The 17,379-nt window shown below is 37.0% G+C and overlaps 1 protein-coding gene across 2 annotated transcripts in view; it reads right to left on the bottom strand.

Moving 5' to 3' along the window:
* Nucleotides 1-6,338: 6,338 nt before the first annotated feature.
* Nucleotides 6,339-17,379, bottom strand: part of LOC142335465 (uncharacterized) — a 68,250-nt gene continuing 57,209 nt past the window's right edge. For both annotated transcript variants that reach the window (XM_075383974.1, XM_075383976.1), the window contains one exon: nt 6,339-6,528. In XM_075383974.1, the coding sequence (XP_075240089.1) occupies nt 6,372-6,528 (157 nt within the window). In that variant the 3' untranslated portion in view covers nt 6,339-6,371. The remainder of the gene's footprint in view (nt 6,529-17,379) is intronic.

Below are 17,379 nucleotides of genomic sequence, written 5' to 3'. Positions count from 1 at the left end.
TTTTTCTTATTTTTTTTATCTGATATCTTTTAAAATGGTTTTCCAATTCACTCATAGTCCACTCTAGGTCTAGTTTTTCTGTTTAGTCAATGAAAATTGTTTGAATTTTACGTCAGGACTTGTCCTGCTATGTTTTTTCACTTCGTCGAATAAAAAAAAATGTTTCGCTTTACCTCATTTTGCCGCTTTTTCAACATTTTGGGTGATATCTTTTTGACTTCTCTAGGCTAGTTTCTCTCTTCTCTCATTCCGCTAAAAGTGATTTTGAACATCAGTTGCTCAGCAATGCAGTTCAAAATGAACAGAGTCAGTATAAAAAATTAAAGTTAGAAGTAGAAATGGGATAAAGCCCAATTTTAGAAGCCCGCTATTTGAACGTCGTTCCTATAAGTCTTAGTTACCATCTCTAATGCTTAGTTGTATTGATAGTAGCCCCTGTAGCCTCTCTCTTAGAAACAGAAGTACGTTGAGTTCAACTACGAAATGCCATCAAAATAAATCGGAATTAAAAAACGTTTTTGCACAAAAATCTTTCAATATTTTCTATTGTTTCAATCCCAATCATGCTTATTGGAATCAACGGCGGCTATTTTCCGGTAACCAAATTTTCTGCTCAATCTATCAATAAAAAACAAATTAATGATTTTTGATAGATTGAGTAGAAAATTTGATTACGAAAATAAAAATCTTCAAAGACACTTGTTTTGCGAAGGTCGCGCTGAAACAACAATTTTTTTTACGAATAATTAACATTTTTAAGACCCAATTGTTATTAGATTTTCAGACAAATTTGCGCGTATCTTTGTAATTTATTATTTTTAGAAAGCTTCTCAATTCAAGAACTTTGCTGACTTATTTCAAAGATATCTTTAGTGCGAGTACGAGAAACTTGGAAAATTTTGAAAGTTTTTCTTGATTTTATCTTTTGACATTTCATTCCTGACAATCCAATCTACTTCTATGATAGCTTTTTTGAACATTAGAGATTGCTCTAGAGACGTGTCTTCTCTTTGATTGTCTCATAGCAGATCTGGTTTCGTTCTTCCTCATGAAATTTAAGAACAAACACAGCCACCAAAATTCGTGTCGTCGGTCTATTTCTTTTTATAATGTTCTATACAGAACTCATGCTCTAAATTCTCTGGCGCACTGTTTTTTCTTCGATTTTTTTGTTGGTTGAGTTGCTTGCTGGCTACAATGCACATAAATGTCCGTTCTTCCTTGTTCACAGTTTTTTGAGCAATTAGAGATCTAAAAATACATTGGCATTGAATTATAAAAAACTTTCAATTTTTTTGTGATGGCAAATGGCAATTTTTTTCACTGGAAGAAGCTGGCTTTGAGTGAAAAAAAAGTGAAGTGAAGAATTCTATAGCAACAAAAATCTACGTAAACCTTCAGATGAGCACTCTGCTCTCAAAATTATCATTTTTTAGCAAGTGTTTAATGTGCAGGAAGCATGCTTTAAGAACAGAAGTCGTGCTGTAATGTTTTTTAGTACAATTGTATCTTTAGATCAGTAACATTATTCCTAAAAATTTTCTGGTTTTTGGCTATGTGTAAATAAATACACTTGACCGTAATGAAATTTACTGAAGTTTAATGTTTTGCTGTAATCTTCGAGAATTAATGGAGAAAGCATAGCTATTGACCCGCTTAATTGAGATACAAGGTATGATTTAAGGAACGTTTTACGAAGAAAACATAAAATCAAAGTGTAAGGCATCGGGAATAAAAGGTCGAGAAACGCAAAATTCCTGCCTACATTCTCTGACTATATTTGCAAAAGGTATTCTTTGTTTAGTTACGTTTTTCTTCAATTTGGACTAGTTTATCAAAAATTGTATGTTTAAGATGTTCCGGCCAATCGAACAAATTTTAGTGTAATTTTTCTTTTTTGAATACAAGTATCTACGAACCAATTTTTCATTTTGTTGCTTTTATCTTCACTACCGCGATCAATACGCAAATAGCGTTGTAATCAGCATAATTCAAATGGGCATATAAAAATGAAGTTTTTAGCAAAACTTGGATTTTCATTCCTTTTTCAGAAATTTTTTGCAAGTATTTGATTGGCATCAATGGCATTTTTTTGATAAGCCAAAATGAATACTCGAGAGAGCAGATAAATAGGTCTGGAAATTTTTTGCTGAGCCAGCAAGTTTTTTTTCGGATCACCTACGACATTTTCTTAGCAGTTTTCTTTTAAGTTTTCAATTTATCTATAAAAATGCTCTTGTAAAACCTGCATAGAAATAACTGTTTTTTCTGGAGCATTTTTTTAACCAAAGAAGATTCAATTTGATTTATTTTTAACAGTTGACCGAAAGTTGCTTAGGAACCAACAATTACGCCAGATTTGGATCCTTGAAGGCATTGAAAGTCCAAAGAACTGCTGAGGCCAAGATTCAGTTTGATCTATTTTTACCAGTTGACCATGTATGCTTTCTTAACACTTTAAATTCTTTGAATTTTTATGGCATTTGTGTATTTTCTTTGGCTCAATTCAGTTTCATTTGTTTTGGTTGCCGTTCGTTATAATTGTACTGTGACAAATTTTTGTTGAATTCGAGTAATCAATCATAGATTGGCCAAATTTACTTTTTTTAATTGTTTCCTTTTCTAAGAGTTTTCACTAGTCCAATATCTAATTCAGAGAACTTCTAAAAGTTTTGCCTCTCAGAGAAGCCATTGAAAACTAGACTGGACACATTTCAGGGGAAAAATACAGATTATTTAGTTCTTTCGATTTCTCGTTTTTGCTCTTTTTGCTATATTCTCCCTCTGTGCCTCTGTAATGTTGGAATGGAAACCCCCGTTACACAGCATGCGTTATATAAAGTAAATAATTATGTAAAAATTAGTTCTTGGGTATACAGGTTGTAAATAACATGAACTAACATGCACCCACAAGATTGGCGGAGCAAACGGAAAATACCCCTACTTTGTTGAATGTATGTTTTGAGCGAATTATTTTCTAAATGGTTTTTCGAGCCGTTCATAGTCCATTCTCTGTCTAATTATATGTTTAGGTAACCAAAAATTGTGATTTTTATGTCAATTCTTGTCCTGTTATGTTTTGTACTTCGTTGATTGAAAATTTTTGTTTTAGTCTCATTTTGCAGCTTTTTCGACATATTGCGTAAAATCGTTTCTACTGCTCTAGGCTAATTTTTCATTCTCTTATTTCTCTCAAAGTGCTTTTAAATAGCAGTTGCTCAGCAGATCAATGAACGGAGTCAAAAGATTAAATCAAAAATAGAAAGCTGATAGACCCGTAAAGCACAAATTTGGATGCCCACTTCTTAAATTTTCATAAGTCTCGGTTACCATCTCTAATTCTTATTGGTTTTTAAGTATCTCCTATATCCTCTCATCAACAAAAAGGAGTTTGTCTGACTATGAACTAAAAAAAGAAGTTTTCTTTTCAAGTTTTTTGAATCCCATTTTTGTGCGATTGGAATCAAAGGCGGCATTTTTCAGACAATCTCTCTGGTAGTTTAAAAAAAATGAAAAAACAAGTAACGATTATCGGCACAAATAACAGAAGATTCGGTTACGTGGATAATATTCTTCGGAGGCACATATTTCGGGAAGGTCACTCTGAAACAACATTTTTTTACAAATAAATCTTAAAACTTTAAGATCCAGTTTGGATTAGATAATCTTATAAATAGGAGCTTCTCAACGATGCTGTAAAAGAACTCGAGTGAAGTTTTAGAACGCTACTATGTCCCAGAAGCATATCGAGAGAAATTGGAACACTGGTTTAAACTTTCCCAGGGCAACCCAGGCAAATTCATTTGCATTTTTTAAAAACAATTAGTGCAAACGTTATTTTCACTAGAATACACCCCAGCTGCAGGCGTCCGTCGTTTTTAGAAGAGAAGCAGAAAAATTCCCGCTACCTATGATAATATATCAGAACAAACAACATGTTATCAAGAAGAAGTTTGCTCATCTTGGTCTGGTTCAATTTGAAGATTGTTTTAGACAAAACATGCCGAACGTATGAAAAAATGACTTGCTCCAAAAACAAGACTGTTTTGGCGATAGAATACGTTCAGCTGTTAAATCACTACAAAGAACCAACATAGTAATAGCTGACTGTGTTGATCGCTCTTCACAAAATCGCTCTTTATAGAAGAATGTCAACCATTTTCTTATTGCAATTATGTGCGACATACAACAGACGATACGACCATAATATTCATATCCTAAGGTTTTCTAATTATTCAAAAACACGTCGCAAAAGCATGTGAAGTTACCAATTAGAGTTTTGTAACGGCTTGAATCGTACAAGAAAACACTGTAACAGTTTCAAAACAACTCTGGTAAACATCATGGACAAAACCATTCAATATTTGAAGAAACGACACAACATTAGTAGCTCTAACTAAGGCGACAGAGGAAACGATAACAGCAGTAACAACAAATAGTGCAAGCAACAATAAGAAAAACACTACCATGAAAGCACCATTATTGATTACAGATAAGGACATCAGTCATCTTTTACATTCAGAACAGAACATCTGCAGACAAATTCAAGAAACTTTAATTGAGAGAAGCAGCACTCAACAGATAAGAGTCAACACAATTTTCAAGCAAAAGATCTTGACAGCAGGACTACACTTGCAGCCATAAGCAGCCCAGCAGCGGGATTTGATTTCATGTTCAAATCAAAATAAAAGATGTAACCATGTTATCGCAGAATAAATCCGTAGGAACATACCCTCTTGTTGACAACTGAAGTGAGATTACACAGTGAAAGAAAAACAGTTATTTTAGAGATTTGAGATGGCAAATCATTTGCAATCCCCGTAGCATCCCAGAGTCAAGAACCCTTCAAAGAAACAAGAGTGGAAGACAGCAGACCTAACATTAAACTATCAGTTTATGCATTTTGTACCACACACTTTCAAATGTCTACGGTCCCAATTCAGATGTTCAACAAGGTCGGTAATGATTTCAGTCGCTCAAACGTTATCAACCTCCCGCCCATAAGAGACGACAACAAGTTTTCTGCAGATAGGAATTAATGTTTTTACAGCAACAGTTCCATTGAAGTGTATTGGGAGAAAATATTCCTAGAGTAAAGCTCTCTTTTTTACATTTGCATTGACGTTACACGGAAGAAAAGTTCAGATGTTTTAAGATTTGCGTTGATAGGCCAGTTATAATCCCTGAAGAATCACTCTGACGACAAAAAAGACAAATACAAAAATTATGTCTGGAAATGGAGCCCTGGAGAGCCGCAGGTTGGCTTTAAATTTACTAGTTTTTAGCAACTTCAGTTAGAGACTCACAAATGCCAAGGTCACAAATCAAACGCTCAACAGCAGTGTACTGAATTCAGCCACTCATGTGCTATCATTTTTGGAAAACTCAAGACATTGGAATATGTAAATATGTTTTTAGAGCAACAGTTCCGCTGAGCTACAGAATTGGACCTCAAGGAACACCTTAGCAAAATTTAGTTGCAATCATCGGCAATTCTCAAACAATAAAAATTTTTCCGAATCTTTGAACAACTTATTACGAAAGAACGTTCGAAAAATTTACGCTAACTAGACATCCCCAGACAAGTCAATAATGGGCAATCAGTTGTGTGGTATCTCCCAAATCATCAGGTGCAACGCAAACCGGAGAAAAAAATTAGTCGTAAAACAAACAGTGCATCCTTGTACAAACAAAGTTTTCTTGAGTTCGGTACTCTTGACTCAAAAGCAACTAAACAGAACTTCTGTTAATTTGCTTCGCAAATTTAAAAAGTTCAATGTTGCGTTTTGCAAATTCATTATACAGAATTCCGAGAATATAACAGACTGCAAAGAATTATAGAATTCATATTTGTCAAGTAGTTCATGTGGCTACGAAGAACAAAAAATCGATATGCCTTATTTGGCGATAGAAATTTCTCAATTTCTGTGATCTGTAGCGCAACAATTGGAGCATTTTAAAATTCTTTGATTTGTATGTTCTTGGTGTAATTACTGAGAAACCATAAAAACATAGGAAACTTTTTTGATTACTAGGACTCTTTTATGGCACTCATCCCGGAAAGCGCTGTCTAGTGTAAAGATGGCAAATGCATGGAAAATGAAACGAAAGCATTGGATTGCCGCTAGTGTCTTTTATTGCCAAAATCTTTCTTTTCCGTAACCCAGAAGAGCACATTTTTAATGGTGGTTTACACATTGAGGCGAGGGAAGCTATTTTCACTGCTCCTCGAAGACACTAAACATAAGTTCTCAACGTCATAGAAAAGGTCAAAAAGAAGATATTTATTTTCGTGTTGTTGTTTATGCCTTAAAACTTATTTTTTACTGAAGTTTTGCAATCAAAATAACATGCATTGGTCGACCAAGTTGTTAGTTATGCTTGGAAACGTCATAGCCCGGACAGTCTCGGTAGACTTTGGAAATATCGAACCACCAGGGTGGGGAGATTTCGATGTCTTCAGCTTTGCACAGGACTCGCCTTTTCACTTCGCCTGCGCAGGGACACAGGAAATAAGCGACCTTTGAACTGAAACAAACCTTGCAGCTGAACATATGACGAAATCGTGTCCGGACAAAAACAATCCCAAATTACAAAAAAAATCAAGAGAAAACAACCCCAGTCAAAAAAAGCCCATTAAAAGCAGACAAAATAGTCCCAGACAGAATGGTCCCGAATAAGTATCAAAACTATCGTAAATATAATCTATACAAACATTTAACAAATATATAATGTACGGGTTAGGCTTCTGAATGCATTGTTAACAACTGATTCAAAATTGATTTAAAATTTTTTGTAACTAGTTCATAATTTTACAAATTACTATGAATAATTTTGAGTTTTTTGTTAATTGGTGTGCGCACGTTTGACTTCATGTTTAGTAGGGATTCTTTTGTCTGGGACTGTTTTGTCCGCGTTCTCGGGACTCTGTTGTTTGCAAATGTTTTGTCTGGGAATATTTTGCAATTTGGGACTGTTTTGTCCGGAACTGCTTTGTCTGAGAATATATTGTCTAGGACTATCTGTTCACCAATGAAATATTGAAAATTGCAAATGGTTGTTATCGCGATGGAAATGTTATGAAAATCCGCGGCGAAGATGAGCTTTTGAACGGCATCCGGAAGGCAATAACATCCGTGTGGTATTTATGAGGTTATGACTTCACTGTAAATTTTTCTGTTGTGGCGTGATAGTCGAGAGGTGAGGTGTATGATTCGCACGCCAATGATTGAGAGTTCAAGCCCCTGCCTCCGTGAAGTTGTCTGTGAGAGGATGAGCTCTTACTTAACCATAGAGCTTCAGGTTGACCATAGCCTGACCAATGTTGGCTGCAATGATGGTACCACGTGAAAGTTTCAGACGCAAAAAAGGCCATAGTCACCAAAAAAGAGCAATGCTGCTCATAAAAAGAACAATCTGAAACGTGGGGAATAATAATAAAAAGGGCAGCTGAGAACAGGCCGCTGTAGCCTAATGCTGTTCCGCTGCGATTACGCAGGAACCAAAAATTATTAAATTTTTCTTTTGTGTTCACATGAGAGAGTTTTAGAGTGTTGCATAATTTAGGTCACTAATTGACACTGATTGGACAATGAAGTACCGTCATTCTTTTCTCGTCGTCCTTCAGGTGGCGGAGCCGGAATTTCTTGGTTTGATAGCAATTTTCCAAAATTTGAGTTACCGCTAAAGCAAAGAAATAAATGAAAAAGGCGTATTTTTGCTGCATCAGATTTTTGTATTTTTTGTTTAAAATATCAGAAAAATTATAGGGTGCATCAGATTTGTGTATATTTGTTCCGACCCCTCTTGAGGTGGGAGGAACTACATACTCAAATGGGTTTTTTTTGTTCAGACAATTTTGACCGATCGACATAGTCATCATACAGAGTTGTGAGTGGTATCGCTGAAAAGCGCTCTCTGCGTAGAAAACGAAACTTAAAACACATTTTTGAATTTTCGTATTCTACAGGGAGTTATTGAGGTTTGAAATTTTCTTAATAATAGATGAGTTTCTGTTGTTTTTATTCACATTTTCCGGAATTTCGCTTAAAATTTCGTCTATATTGCCGAAAATTGTCAAAATTATTAATAACAGTACTGTTGATTTTACTTTTGGAGACAAAAGAGTAATGTTGATTATTTTGATTTAATATTTTTCGCTTAAATTTTGGCTAAATTTTTCAAAATTCAGCCTTTTTATCAAAAATTGCCCGATATAAGCTTCTTTAGTCCATTTTGATTACATTTGCCGGAGATACAAAAACCTAAAAACAATAAAAACACAATGTTTATAGGCTACAAATAGTGCTAGTTTTACTTCCAACTCTATTGAAAGTAGTCTAGAACTAAGATTTTGCCGTTTTTTGCTAACTTTACTCCACGATTATCAAAAACGCAGCTTTTATTTTTGATCGTTTAACTAACAAACTATATAGATCCAAAGCTTTCAAAACAATTGAGTGTTCTAAGCAGACAAATAGCAGAAGCGGGGCTCATTTTGGTCCAATCATGGACTGATACAATCGAAAAAAAATTAATTTGGATTGTAATCAGTCGTTCTTTCTTTAAAAAATAAAATCGAGCTTTTTATTTCAATTAAAGAAAAGAACAATTCACATGAAAGCTCACTGTTGTTAGGTCCAAATGCCTTTCTAAAAAGTTTCAATTGAAATTATTTATTTCCTTTACTCATAAGTTTACATTCGTTTTGACTTTACAAAATGTTTGATTTTAATTAATCAATGGCTTATTGAAGTTTGCCACTATTTTTCTCTTAACTTGGGCAACTTGTAGCTTAGTGTGCTCAAAAAATGCTTCTTCTTCATCTGTTTTCTATTGAATTAGCTTTTAATTATGTTTCTGCCGTATTACCCGTTAGGTTATGGTTTTTCGGCTTTGATACTAATAGATTTCACAATTTTTTTTCTGGTTTTTAGGTTTTGGCCCCTTTTTCAAGTTTTTTCTCGTTTTGTCACATTATCACTTTTGACAGTTCTCGAATTACAATATTGGCGTTCAAAATATAGCACATTTGAAAAAATAAAAGTCTTGAAAGACATAGATTATGGTTTCTACGGCTTTGACATCCCTTTCTCGAAGAATTTAATTGACTTTTTTTTACAATTGTCTTTAACTGTCGTTTTCACTTTGTCTTTTCAGTCGTATTAAATTACCTGGAGAACTACAGTTCTCATTGGCATTTTAAGAGGGAATGAATGAGCCTTTATTCTGATTTGAGTAGATAGCTGATGGCTTTCATGACTTTGAAAATAAAACTTTTTTTAACGTTGTTTAACTTTGAATTTTTGCTCTTTTTTGTCTATTTATTTCTTAGTCTCGATAATTACAGGTCATCTATGACATTATGGATGTCGAGAAAAGTTGCAAATTACAAAATCTAATCTTTTATAAAGAATTCGTTGTGAACTTACAGGATTCTTTGCGTGTTTGTCCGCACCAAGCTAATCTAATTTTCCATTTCTGTCTATATTTAGAAATCTTTTTGTAGATGTAAAACATATTCTCAATTTTTGGCAGTTCTCAAGTGCTTCCAGGACGAATAGACGAACTCGATTAAATTTTTTATTTTGTAGCTAATGGCTTTCATGACTTTGGAAATAATTGTTTTCAAAAAAAAGATTCAATTAATTTTGCCATTCTTTTCTTTTTGCTCTACTTTTTACCTCCTCTTATTAATGAGAAGGCCTATACCACATTCTTGGAGTTTGAGGAATTCTCATTTAAACTTTTATTGAATGGCCAAATGCGACTTTACGGCTTCGACAGACTTTTCTTGCAGTCTTTAATTGAACTTTTTCTTGTCTCTAATTGTTGTTCTTTTTGAAACTAAACAAATCATTAATGACACTTCTCAAGGCCCACCTTTAGAGGCGTATATGATCATAAACATATTGGAAGTTTTCAATTGCCATCCAATGGTTATCCTTTGAACTAATTGTTTTTAAAAAATATATGCCAATTTGTGTTTGCTTTTTTTGCTACTTTTTTGTGTATGTGATACCTAGTCTGGTTAATTACAGGTCTAATATGACAATTTTTTTGTTGAGGGTAGGTGCAAGTGTACAAAATCTATTAATTTTTTGAACAGACTTCTTTATGAATTTACTGGCTTCGACAGGGATTTTTCGCACAAAAAGTAAACTAATTTCTGATTTTTGTCTATGTTTAACGTTATTTTTAAAGACGCAAAACATATTGTGAAAAATCAAAGTTCTCAATTGCGTCTTTTGGACGAGTAGACGAAACTATTTAATAGTTCCAATTTGTAGCTAAGGGCTTTCATGAATTCGGAAATAACTATTTTCGAAAAAAAAAAACAAAAGTGTTAATTATTTTTGCCCTTTTTCTTTTTTTTTGGTCCACTTGTTACCTATTCTCATTAAAAAAATCCGTCTATACCACTTTGTGGCGTTGGCGGAAGACTTAAATCAACATATTTTGAGGGCAAAAATATGGCTTTAAGGCTTCGACAGCGTTTTCTTGCAAGTTTCAATTAAAAATATTTGTTGCCTCTGTTTGTTGTTCTTTTTGTAACGAAAAAAACATATATGACAGGTCTTAAGAGAAGCATTTGTGATCATAAACTTGTTGGATGTTTTCAGTTGCCATATAATGTTTTTCATTACATTGAACTAATAGTTTTTAGAAATATAAGCAAATTTTTTATCTTTTTTGTTATTTTTTTTTAGCTATTTTTTATCTTTTAGCTATTTTTTTGTTCTTTTTTGTCTAATTATTGCCGAGCCTTTTTATAGAGTCGTCCCCTATCTTTTCTCGTGACTACAAAATTTTTCGCGGAGTTTCACTTTTATCCGACGCTATTTTGAGCTTCTGTAAGTTTTTTTAAATGGACTGTAACGGCTTGTGTTTCACAAAGAAAGTTTTACACCGCCCCGGTCGTTCTGAGTGGTTACAAAATCTGTCCGGATACTTCGTTGATGCATTTTGTTTTTGTAACTGTATATCCGTTCTGCCGTAGTTACCGTTGCATTAACTAGTCTGTTCGTAATTATTGGCTAATCTTAGTTTCTTCAACTATCAATTTGAACTGGATTGCTACAGATCACACAATACGGGATCTCTTTATGTATACCAGTTCAATCCGATAGAAAAAACAAATCGAAGACAAAGATATACATCTAAGACCTGTTTGTGCAAAAATATTTAAATTTAAACCTAAGTTGGCTTTTGCTGTTTGTACTCACAAGTTGAGAATACCAGAAGTTGGGATTGTAACAGTTGAATTTCAGCTCCAATAATTCGTAGATACAAGACACAGTAACAGAATTTACTGCTCAAGAATAATATTTTGAATACAAGACACAGTAACAATTTACTGCTCAGGAATATTTCTAGTTCAAGACACAGTAACACGTTTTTTACTGCTCAAGACAATTTGTTTTTGCAATATTTTGCTGAGTTATGCTTTAAGCCGTTTTCTGTGGCTGCTACGTTGAGTTCTGTGCGCTGCTTTTGTTATTTCCCCCTTTTCTCGTTTTTCTCACGTGACAAACTGTAACTAGAACTAGAACTATAACTATAACTATTAAATGACTAGGACAACAGAAAGTGTTTTGTTTCTATTTTCCCGCCTACGCAAGCTTAGCGAGCTCAGCTCCAACATCGCTGGCCCTGTTTTCCTTCGTGAAAACATCCTCGTCCATTGATAGCACTGGAGCGAGCTTCACTACTGGTCTCTTGTAGTATCCATCTTTCGTTCGGATTTTCGCTGATCGAATCACTCCGTCGGAACCTTCAAAGGTTTCGGTTATTCGACCCAGATCGTAATATCCACGTTTGTCACTGTCTTCCACTAATCACACAAGATCACCCTGCTGAAGACTTCTGTCCGTTGTGGTCTGCCATTTCTTACGACTGTTCACCGTTGGCAAAAATTCTTTACGGAATCTGTCCCAGATGAGGTCTGCGTAAGCTTGCGTTTGTCGGAAGAGCTTTCTGTGATCAACAAATTGCTCTGCACCTGATAGATACGGTATACAAAGGTTCTTGTTGCCAAGTAGGAAATGGTTTGGAGTAATAGCTTCTAAATCGGTAGCATCAGAACTGACCTGTGTCAGCGGTCTAGCATTCAACGTCTGTTCAACAAGACACATCGTATTTGACAGAACATCTTCCGTGACTGATCGATTGCCCAGCACTGAATACATTGCCTTCTTACCAGTCTTTCCCACACTCCTCCAAAGTGTGGTGCTGCAGGTGGGTTGAATTTCCATCTGATACCTTGTTGAATCAGATGTTCTTCAATTTGCCTCTTGTTCCATGCTGCTATATACTCTGCCAGTTCTTTTTCAGCTCCAACGAAGTTTGTCCCGTTATCGCTAATCATTTTGACCGGTTTGCCTCTTCGAGCAATGAATCGCATAATTGCGTTCAGACAACTATCAGTGTCTAGTTCTGGTACAATCTCTATGTGTACCGCACGTACAGTGAGGCATGTGAACAGACAACACCAACGCTTTTCGTTTCTTCGACCAATCTTTACTGTGAATGGTCCGAAATAGTCTACGCCCACATTCGAGAACACTGTTGATGCCACTAATCGTACTTCAGGTAGATTTGCCGTTACTGGTGCCTTTGTTTGGGCTCTTCCCTTTCGACATCTAATGCATTTGTTTTTGATCGATCTCAAAGCATTTCGTATGCCTAGGATCCAGAATTTCTGCTGAACTATGTTTCTGACATGTTCAGTACCTTCGTGATTACTATTCTTATGTTCATTTTGCAAGAATAATTCGATTACATGGTGCTTCCAATGTGACAGTATTGGATGCTTCGTTTCGAAGCTCAATTGACTTTTATCTATTCTGCCTTGGGCACGAATAAGTCCTTGCTGGTCTATGAATGGTGAAAACTGGAGGATTTTGCTGTTTTTTGGAATTTCCCTTTCAGCCTTGAGAGATTTCATCTCTTCAGTAAACTGTTCTTGCTGCAGTAGTCTGAAGATGCTTGCTTGTGCATCCTCTTTTTCTTCAACACTTAGTGTTTTTGTTGCCGGTTTGTGTTTTTTAAATACACCCTGAACGTATGCCATTGTATTTACTAGTCGATTGAAATTGCTAAATCGTTCCCACTGAATCATCGGCTTCTTCTCTTCAACCTTTGCTGAGAAGACCATTTCGTCGTTTTGTTCGTCTGAAGCAAATGTTAAATTCAACTGTTCAGGCCATTCGTTCTCTCGTCGCTTCAACCAGGCCGGCCCAGTGAGCCTTTCGCTTCTCTTAAGTTCGTCAACATTGATCGCTCGTGTCCCGATGTCAGCTGGATTGTTAATACCACTCACATGACTCCACTGAGAAACATTAGTTGTGTCCAAAATCTCAGCCACTCTGTTTGCAACAAACACCTGTTGTTTACGGTGGGAGCTATGAATCCATTGCAGAACAGTAGTGGAGTCTGACCAACTGTTGCAATCTTCGTTTCGTGTTCTTTCACTATCTGTTCTTTAAGTCTCACCGCCATCACTGCTGCTTGTAGTTCCAAGAGTGGTATGGAAAGGTGTCGCATCGGTGCAACTCTGCACTTTCCGATTACAAATGCTAAGTCTGCTGAGTATTCTTTGGGTTGTGAACGTAGGTATGCCACTGCGCACATTGTGTCTTCAGATGCGTTGGCAAGCACATGAAGTTCCCATTTGTCCTTGGCTGTGCTGAAGTATCTTCTATCAATGCTGGTTTCTTCTACTTCTGGCAGCTGGTCTTTCCACTTCAGAAACTCTTCTCCTTCGTTAGGTTCTACTGAGTTGTCCCAATGTTGTCCATTTTTGGTCCAGATGCTCTTCAGGAGTCGTCTCATATGGACACTGAATGGTGCAAACAGTCCAAGAGGATCAAACACTGAAGAAACTAGAGATAATATCTTCCTTTGGGTGATTGGGTTCTCAACTTTTTTGCTTGTACCTCTACAAACCTGTAGACTATCATCGGTAATCGTCCACTGAAGCCGAAGCACGGATGAACCTTCATTGCTGGGTTCTACTTCAACCTGCTTTGTGTTGCTGATTGATCTTAAGTCCTCTGGGATTGCTTTGGTTACCACGTCGCTGTTGGTGATCCACTTCTTCAGTTCAAATCCATGTTTTGAGAGAAGAGGATTCAGTTGTTCGAAAACATTAATTGCTTCTTCAGGTATTTCGACTGACTTGATGAAATCGTCCATGTAGAAGTTGTTTTGGATTGTTTTTACTGCAATTGGGAACTCGTCCTCGTTATCGATGGCTACTCGCTTCAGAGCGTAGTTGGCACATGCTGGTGAACTCTTTGCTTCGAAAACATGACGTTGATACTCGTAAATTTGCACAGGTTCGTTCATTGTTGGTCGCCACAAGAATCTCAAGCAGCTTTTATCCCGTTCAGGAACTTGCACTTGCAGAAACATTGATTCAATATCTGCGGTTAGGGCAATTGGTCCTTCTCGAAATCTGAAAATTGTTCCGATCAATCCGTGTAGTAGATCGGGTCCGGCTAACAACTTGTCATTTAGGCATATATCCTTGTATTTTGCTGCAGCGTTACAAACACGGCGAACTTTACCCGGTTTGTTGGGGTTTAGTAGTGGATGGTGTGGCAAATACCATTCCTTTCCTAAAGTGCCTTTGACTTCCGATTTACCAAGGATCTTCACAAATACTTTTTCAACATCTGTATCAATTGAATGTTGATACAATTCTTTTAAGTTTGGGTCTCGTTGGAATCTTCGTTTCAGTGAGTAGAGCTGACCAAGGGCCGAGCCGTAGTTGTTTGGAAGATCGGGTTCTGGTTCACTCCAGAGCATGCCCACTTCGTATCGCTCGCCCGTAAACTTTGTTGTGCTCTCTAAAAACTTCTGAGCTTGCTGCTCTTTCTTTGATTGACTTACAACATTTATTTTGGAAGCATAAGTTTCTATGTCCCACCATGATTGTATATTTTTGGCCACTTTCACATCTTCTGTGGAGGCGAAATGACAAATATTTTGACTTTTCTTGCCTGTCATGGGACCACTGACTACCCATCCTAATTCTGTTCAGACGGCGAAAGGCTCACTTCGTGTTCCAATCTTATAGTCCATTGGACGTTGAAATTCGTAGGCATCTTGTCCAAGTATGATGCCGACTTCCATCAGGTTGAATGTTCTGTTAGTGAGAACATTCAGGTGTCTGAAGTTGTTCTTCAGCTCCTTGTAATCATATGTTGTGTTTCCCAACGAGATTGATAGGTGTGCAAACGCTTCAAACGAATGCACTTTTGAATTTAGTCCCTTTATTGTGATAGGAACCTTCTCTGTCCTCAAATCTTGCGTCCCATGTATGCCAGCTATGTTCAAGGTAACGTCCGTGCCTTTGGCTTGTAGTTGATCCTTGACACTTTGATCGATGAATGATACTGTTGACCCACTATCGAGGAAAGCGTAGGTAGTCAACCTGTTACCACCACTCTGAACCAATACCGGAACTATTTGAAGAAAACTAGTAACCTGGTTACTCTGGTTGATTGTTGCTGCGCTTACGTTAGTTGCGCGATTACCCTCGTCCATTTGGTTTTCTGAGTTTAGCAGTCTGTTGTGCTTTTTGGTACATCCATTTATACCGCACGGGTGGACTTTACAATCTTTGATTGCATGCTCTTTCCCCAGACATCCATAACATAAACGTTCTTTTCTCACTGCTGCATAACGATCGGTGACATTCATATTCTTAAATATTGGACAGTTCCATATTTTATGAGTGCCATCCGCTAGTGGGCAGTTGTTGCTTTGCATTTGCTTCGTTTCGTTCGCATTCGAACTCGCAGTAACGTTTGACGATTTGGAGAATCGTTTTTTCCTTGTTAGCGCTTTGTCGATCATCTTCCTTCCGTTCGCTCTTAGTTGATGGCATTCCTTCACCTAACAAAAGCCATTCGAGCTAACCATTTTTCAAGGAGAGTGAGATCGGGCCTATCTTCTTGACACTCGTCAACGAAAAAGAACCACTTTTCTTTCAAGTTAGGGGGCAGTTTTTCAATTGCCACTTGCAGTGTTGAACTTGATTGCAGGTCGCCCTCATATTGCTTCAGTACATTAACTAGGTTGCTGATTGTTATTGGGTAATTAATTATAGCCGTTGAGTCGTGCATTCAAGTTGGTTGTTGTTTGCGCAACATGTTAAGCTGAGCGTCGACAATTAGGTAAGGTCGCCCAAATTTCCGTCCCAGGAGTTTCCACGCTTGAGCGTAGAATTCTCCCGATTAGCCCATTCCTGATATAGCTGACTTTGCTTTACCTGTCAACAAAGTTTTCAAGTGGTCAAGAGTCAGGAATATCGCGATGGTGAACCGTCGCTTTGAACATAATCGACCACTCCGGCCACTCTGGGGGGTTCCGTCGAAAGAACTCGACTTCAACTTAGGTAGCTGACTACTACTGCTGGGTTTATTGCGCTTAAACTTGTCTTGTTCCCGGGCTGCGCTGGCACGTTCTCCACTTGGTGATCGTGGCTTAAGTACACTTTCGCGGTTGAAGCTTACCCTGGGATAACTGTTGTCGATCCTGGTTTTCACGCTCGAAACTATAATCGTGCAAGTTGGAGAATTTATCCCAGTTATCGAGCCAACCGGAAACATCTTTATTCTTCGGGGTTTTCCAGTTGAATAATGATTTACTTCGAATACTAGGGGCTGCACTATTATCAGAACCTGATGCTCTTGCGTCAAGAGCTTCTTTCTCGTATTCCAGTTTCAGTGCACCTTCTTCTTCAAAATGTTGCATCTCCATTTCAAGCTCCTTCCTTTTCAATTCGAATTCAATTTTCTTCAACCCCATTTTGGATGCAAAGTCTTTCTCTAGAGCCGCAAGCTTTTCTGCTTTTTAGCTCGTTTTTCAGAGGAGGCCTTTGAATGGTTGCCCTTGTTTGGGTTTCTATTTTCAACAGTTCTTTGAGAAACGTCTACGACAGACTGTGAATTCTTAGCGACAGTTGGTTCTGCATCGCTTGTCAATTGGACGGTTTGATTCTGTTGATCCGTCATGTTTGTTTCTCCGTGAATGTATGGTAACCAATCTGCGTTTAATGTTTGTAAGAAATTTAGTCGCTGTTCTTCGTAACGTTCAAACAATTCGGGATCACGAAGAGTATTTGCTCGCTTTCGATAAAGAAATCAAAGAGAGTCGTCAAGTTTCAGCACCTGTTTATAGATGGTCTTGAGTTTGCTTGATCTATCGTTGTTTCTGATTAGCTCCTGGCCCTCCTGAATTTTTGCTTCGATTTGTGTTTTGGAGTTGCTAATCTGTCTATGCAATATGTCTTGACTCTGTGACGGAGTCACTGCGTTTGTACTTTGGGACTGCAGCTTGAATTTCTACAGTACCTTTTGTTTATTTGCT

Source organism: Convolutriloba macropyga, chromosome 2 (genome assembly GCF_964194025.1).
Source record: "Convolutriloba macropyga chromosome 2, txConMacr16.3, whole genome shotgun sequence".
In the NCBI taxonomy this organism is placed as follows: Eukaryota; Metazoa; Xenacoelomorpha; order Acoela; family Convolutidae; genus Convolutriloba; species Convolutriloba macropyga.
This window is presented reverse-complemented; position numbering and strand designations above follow the sequence as displayed.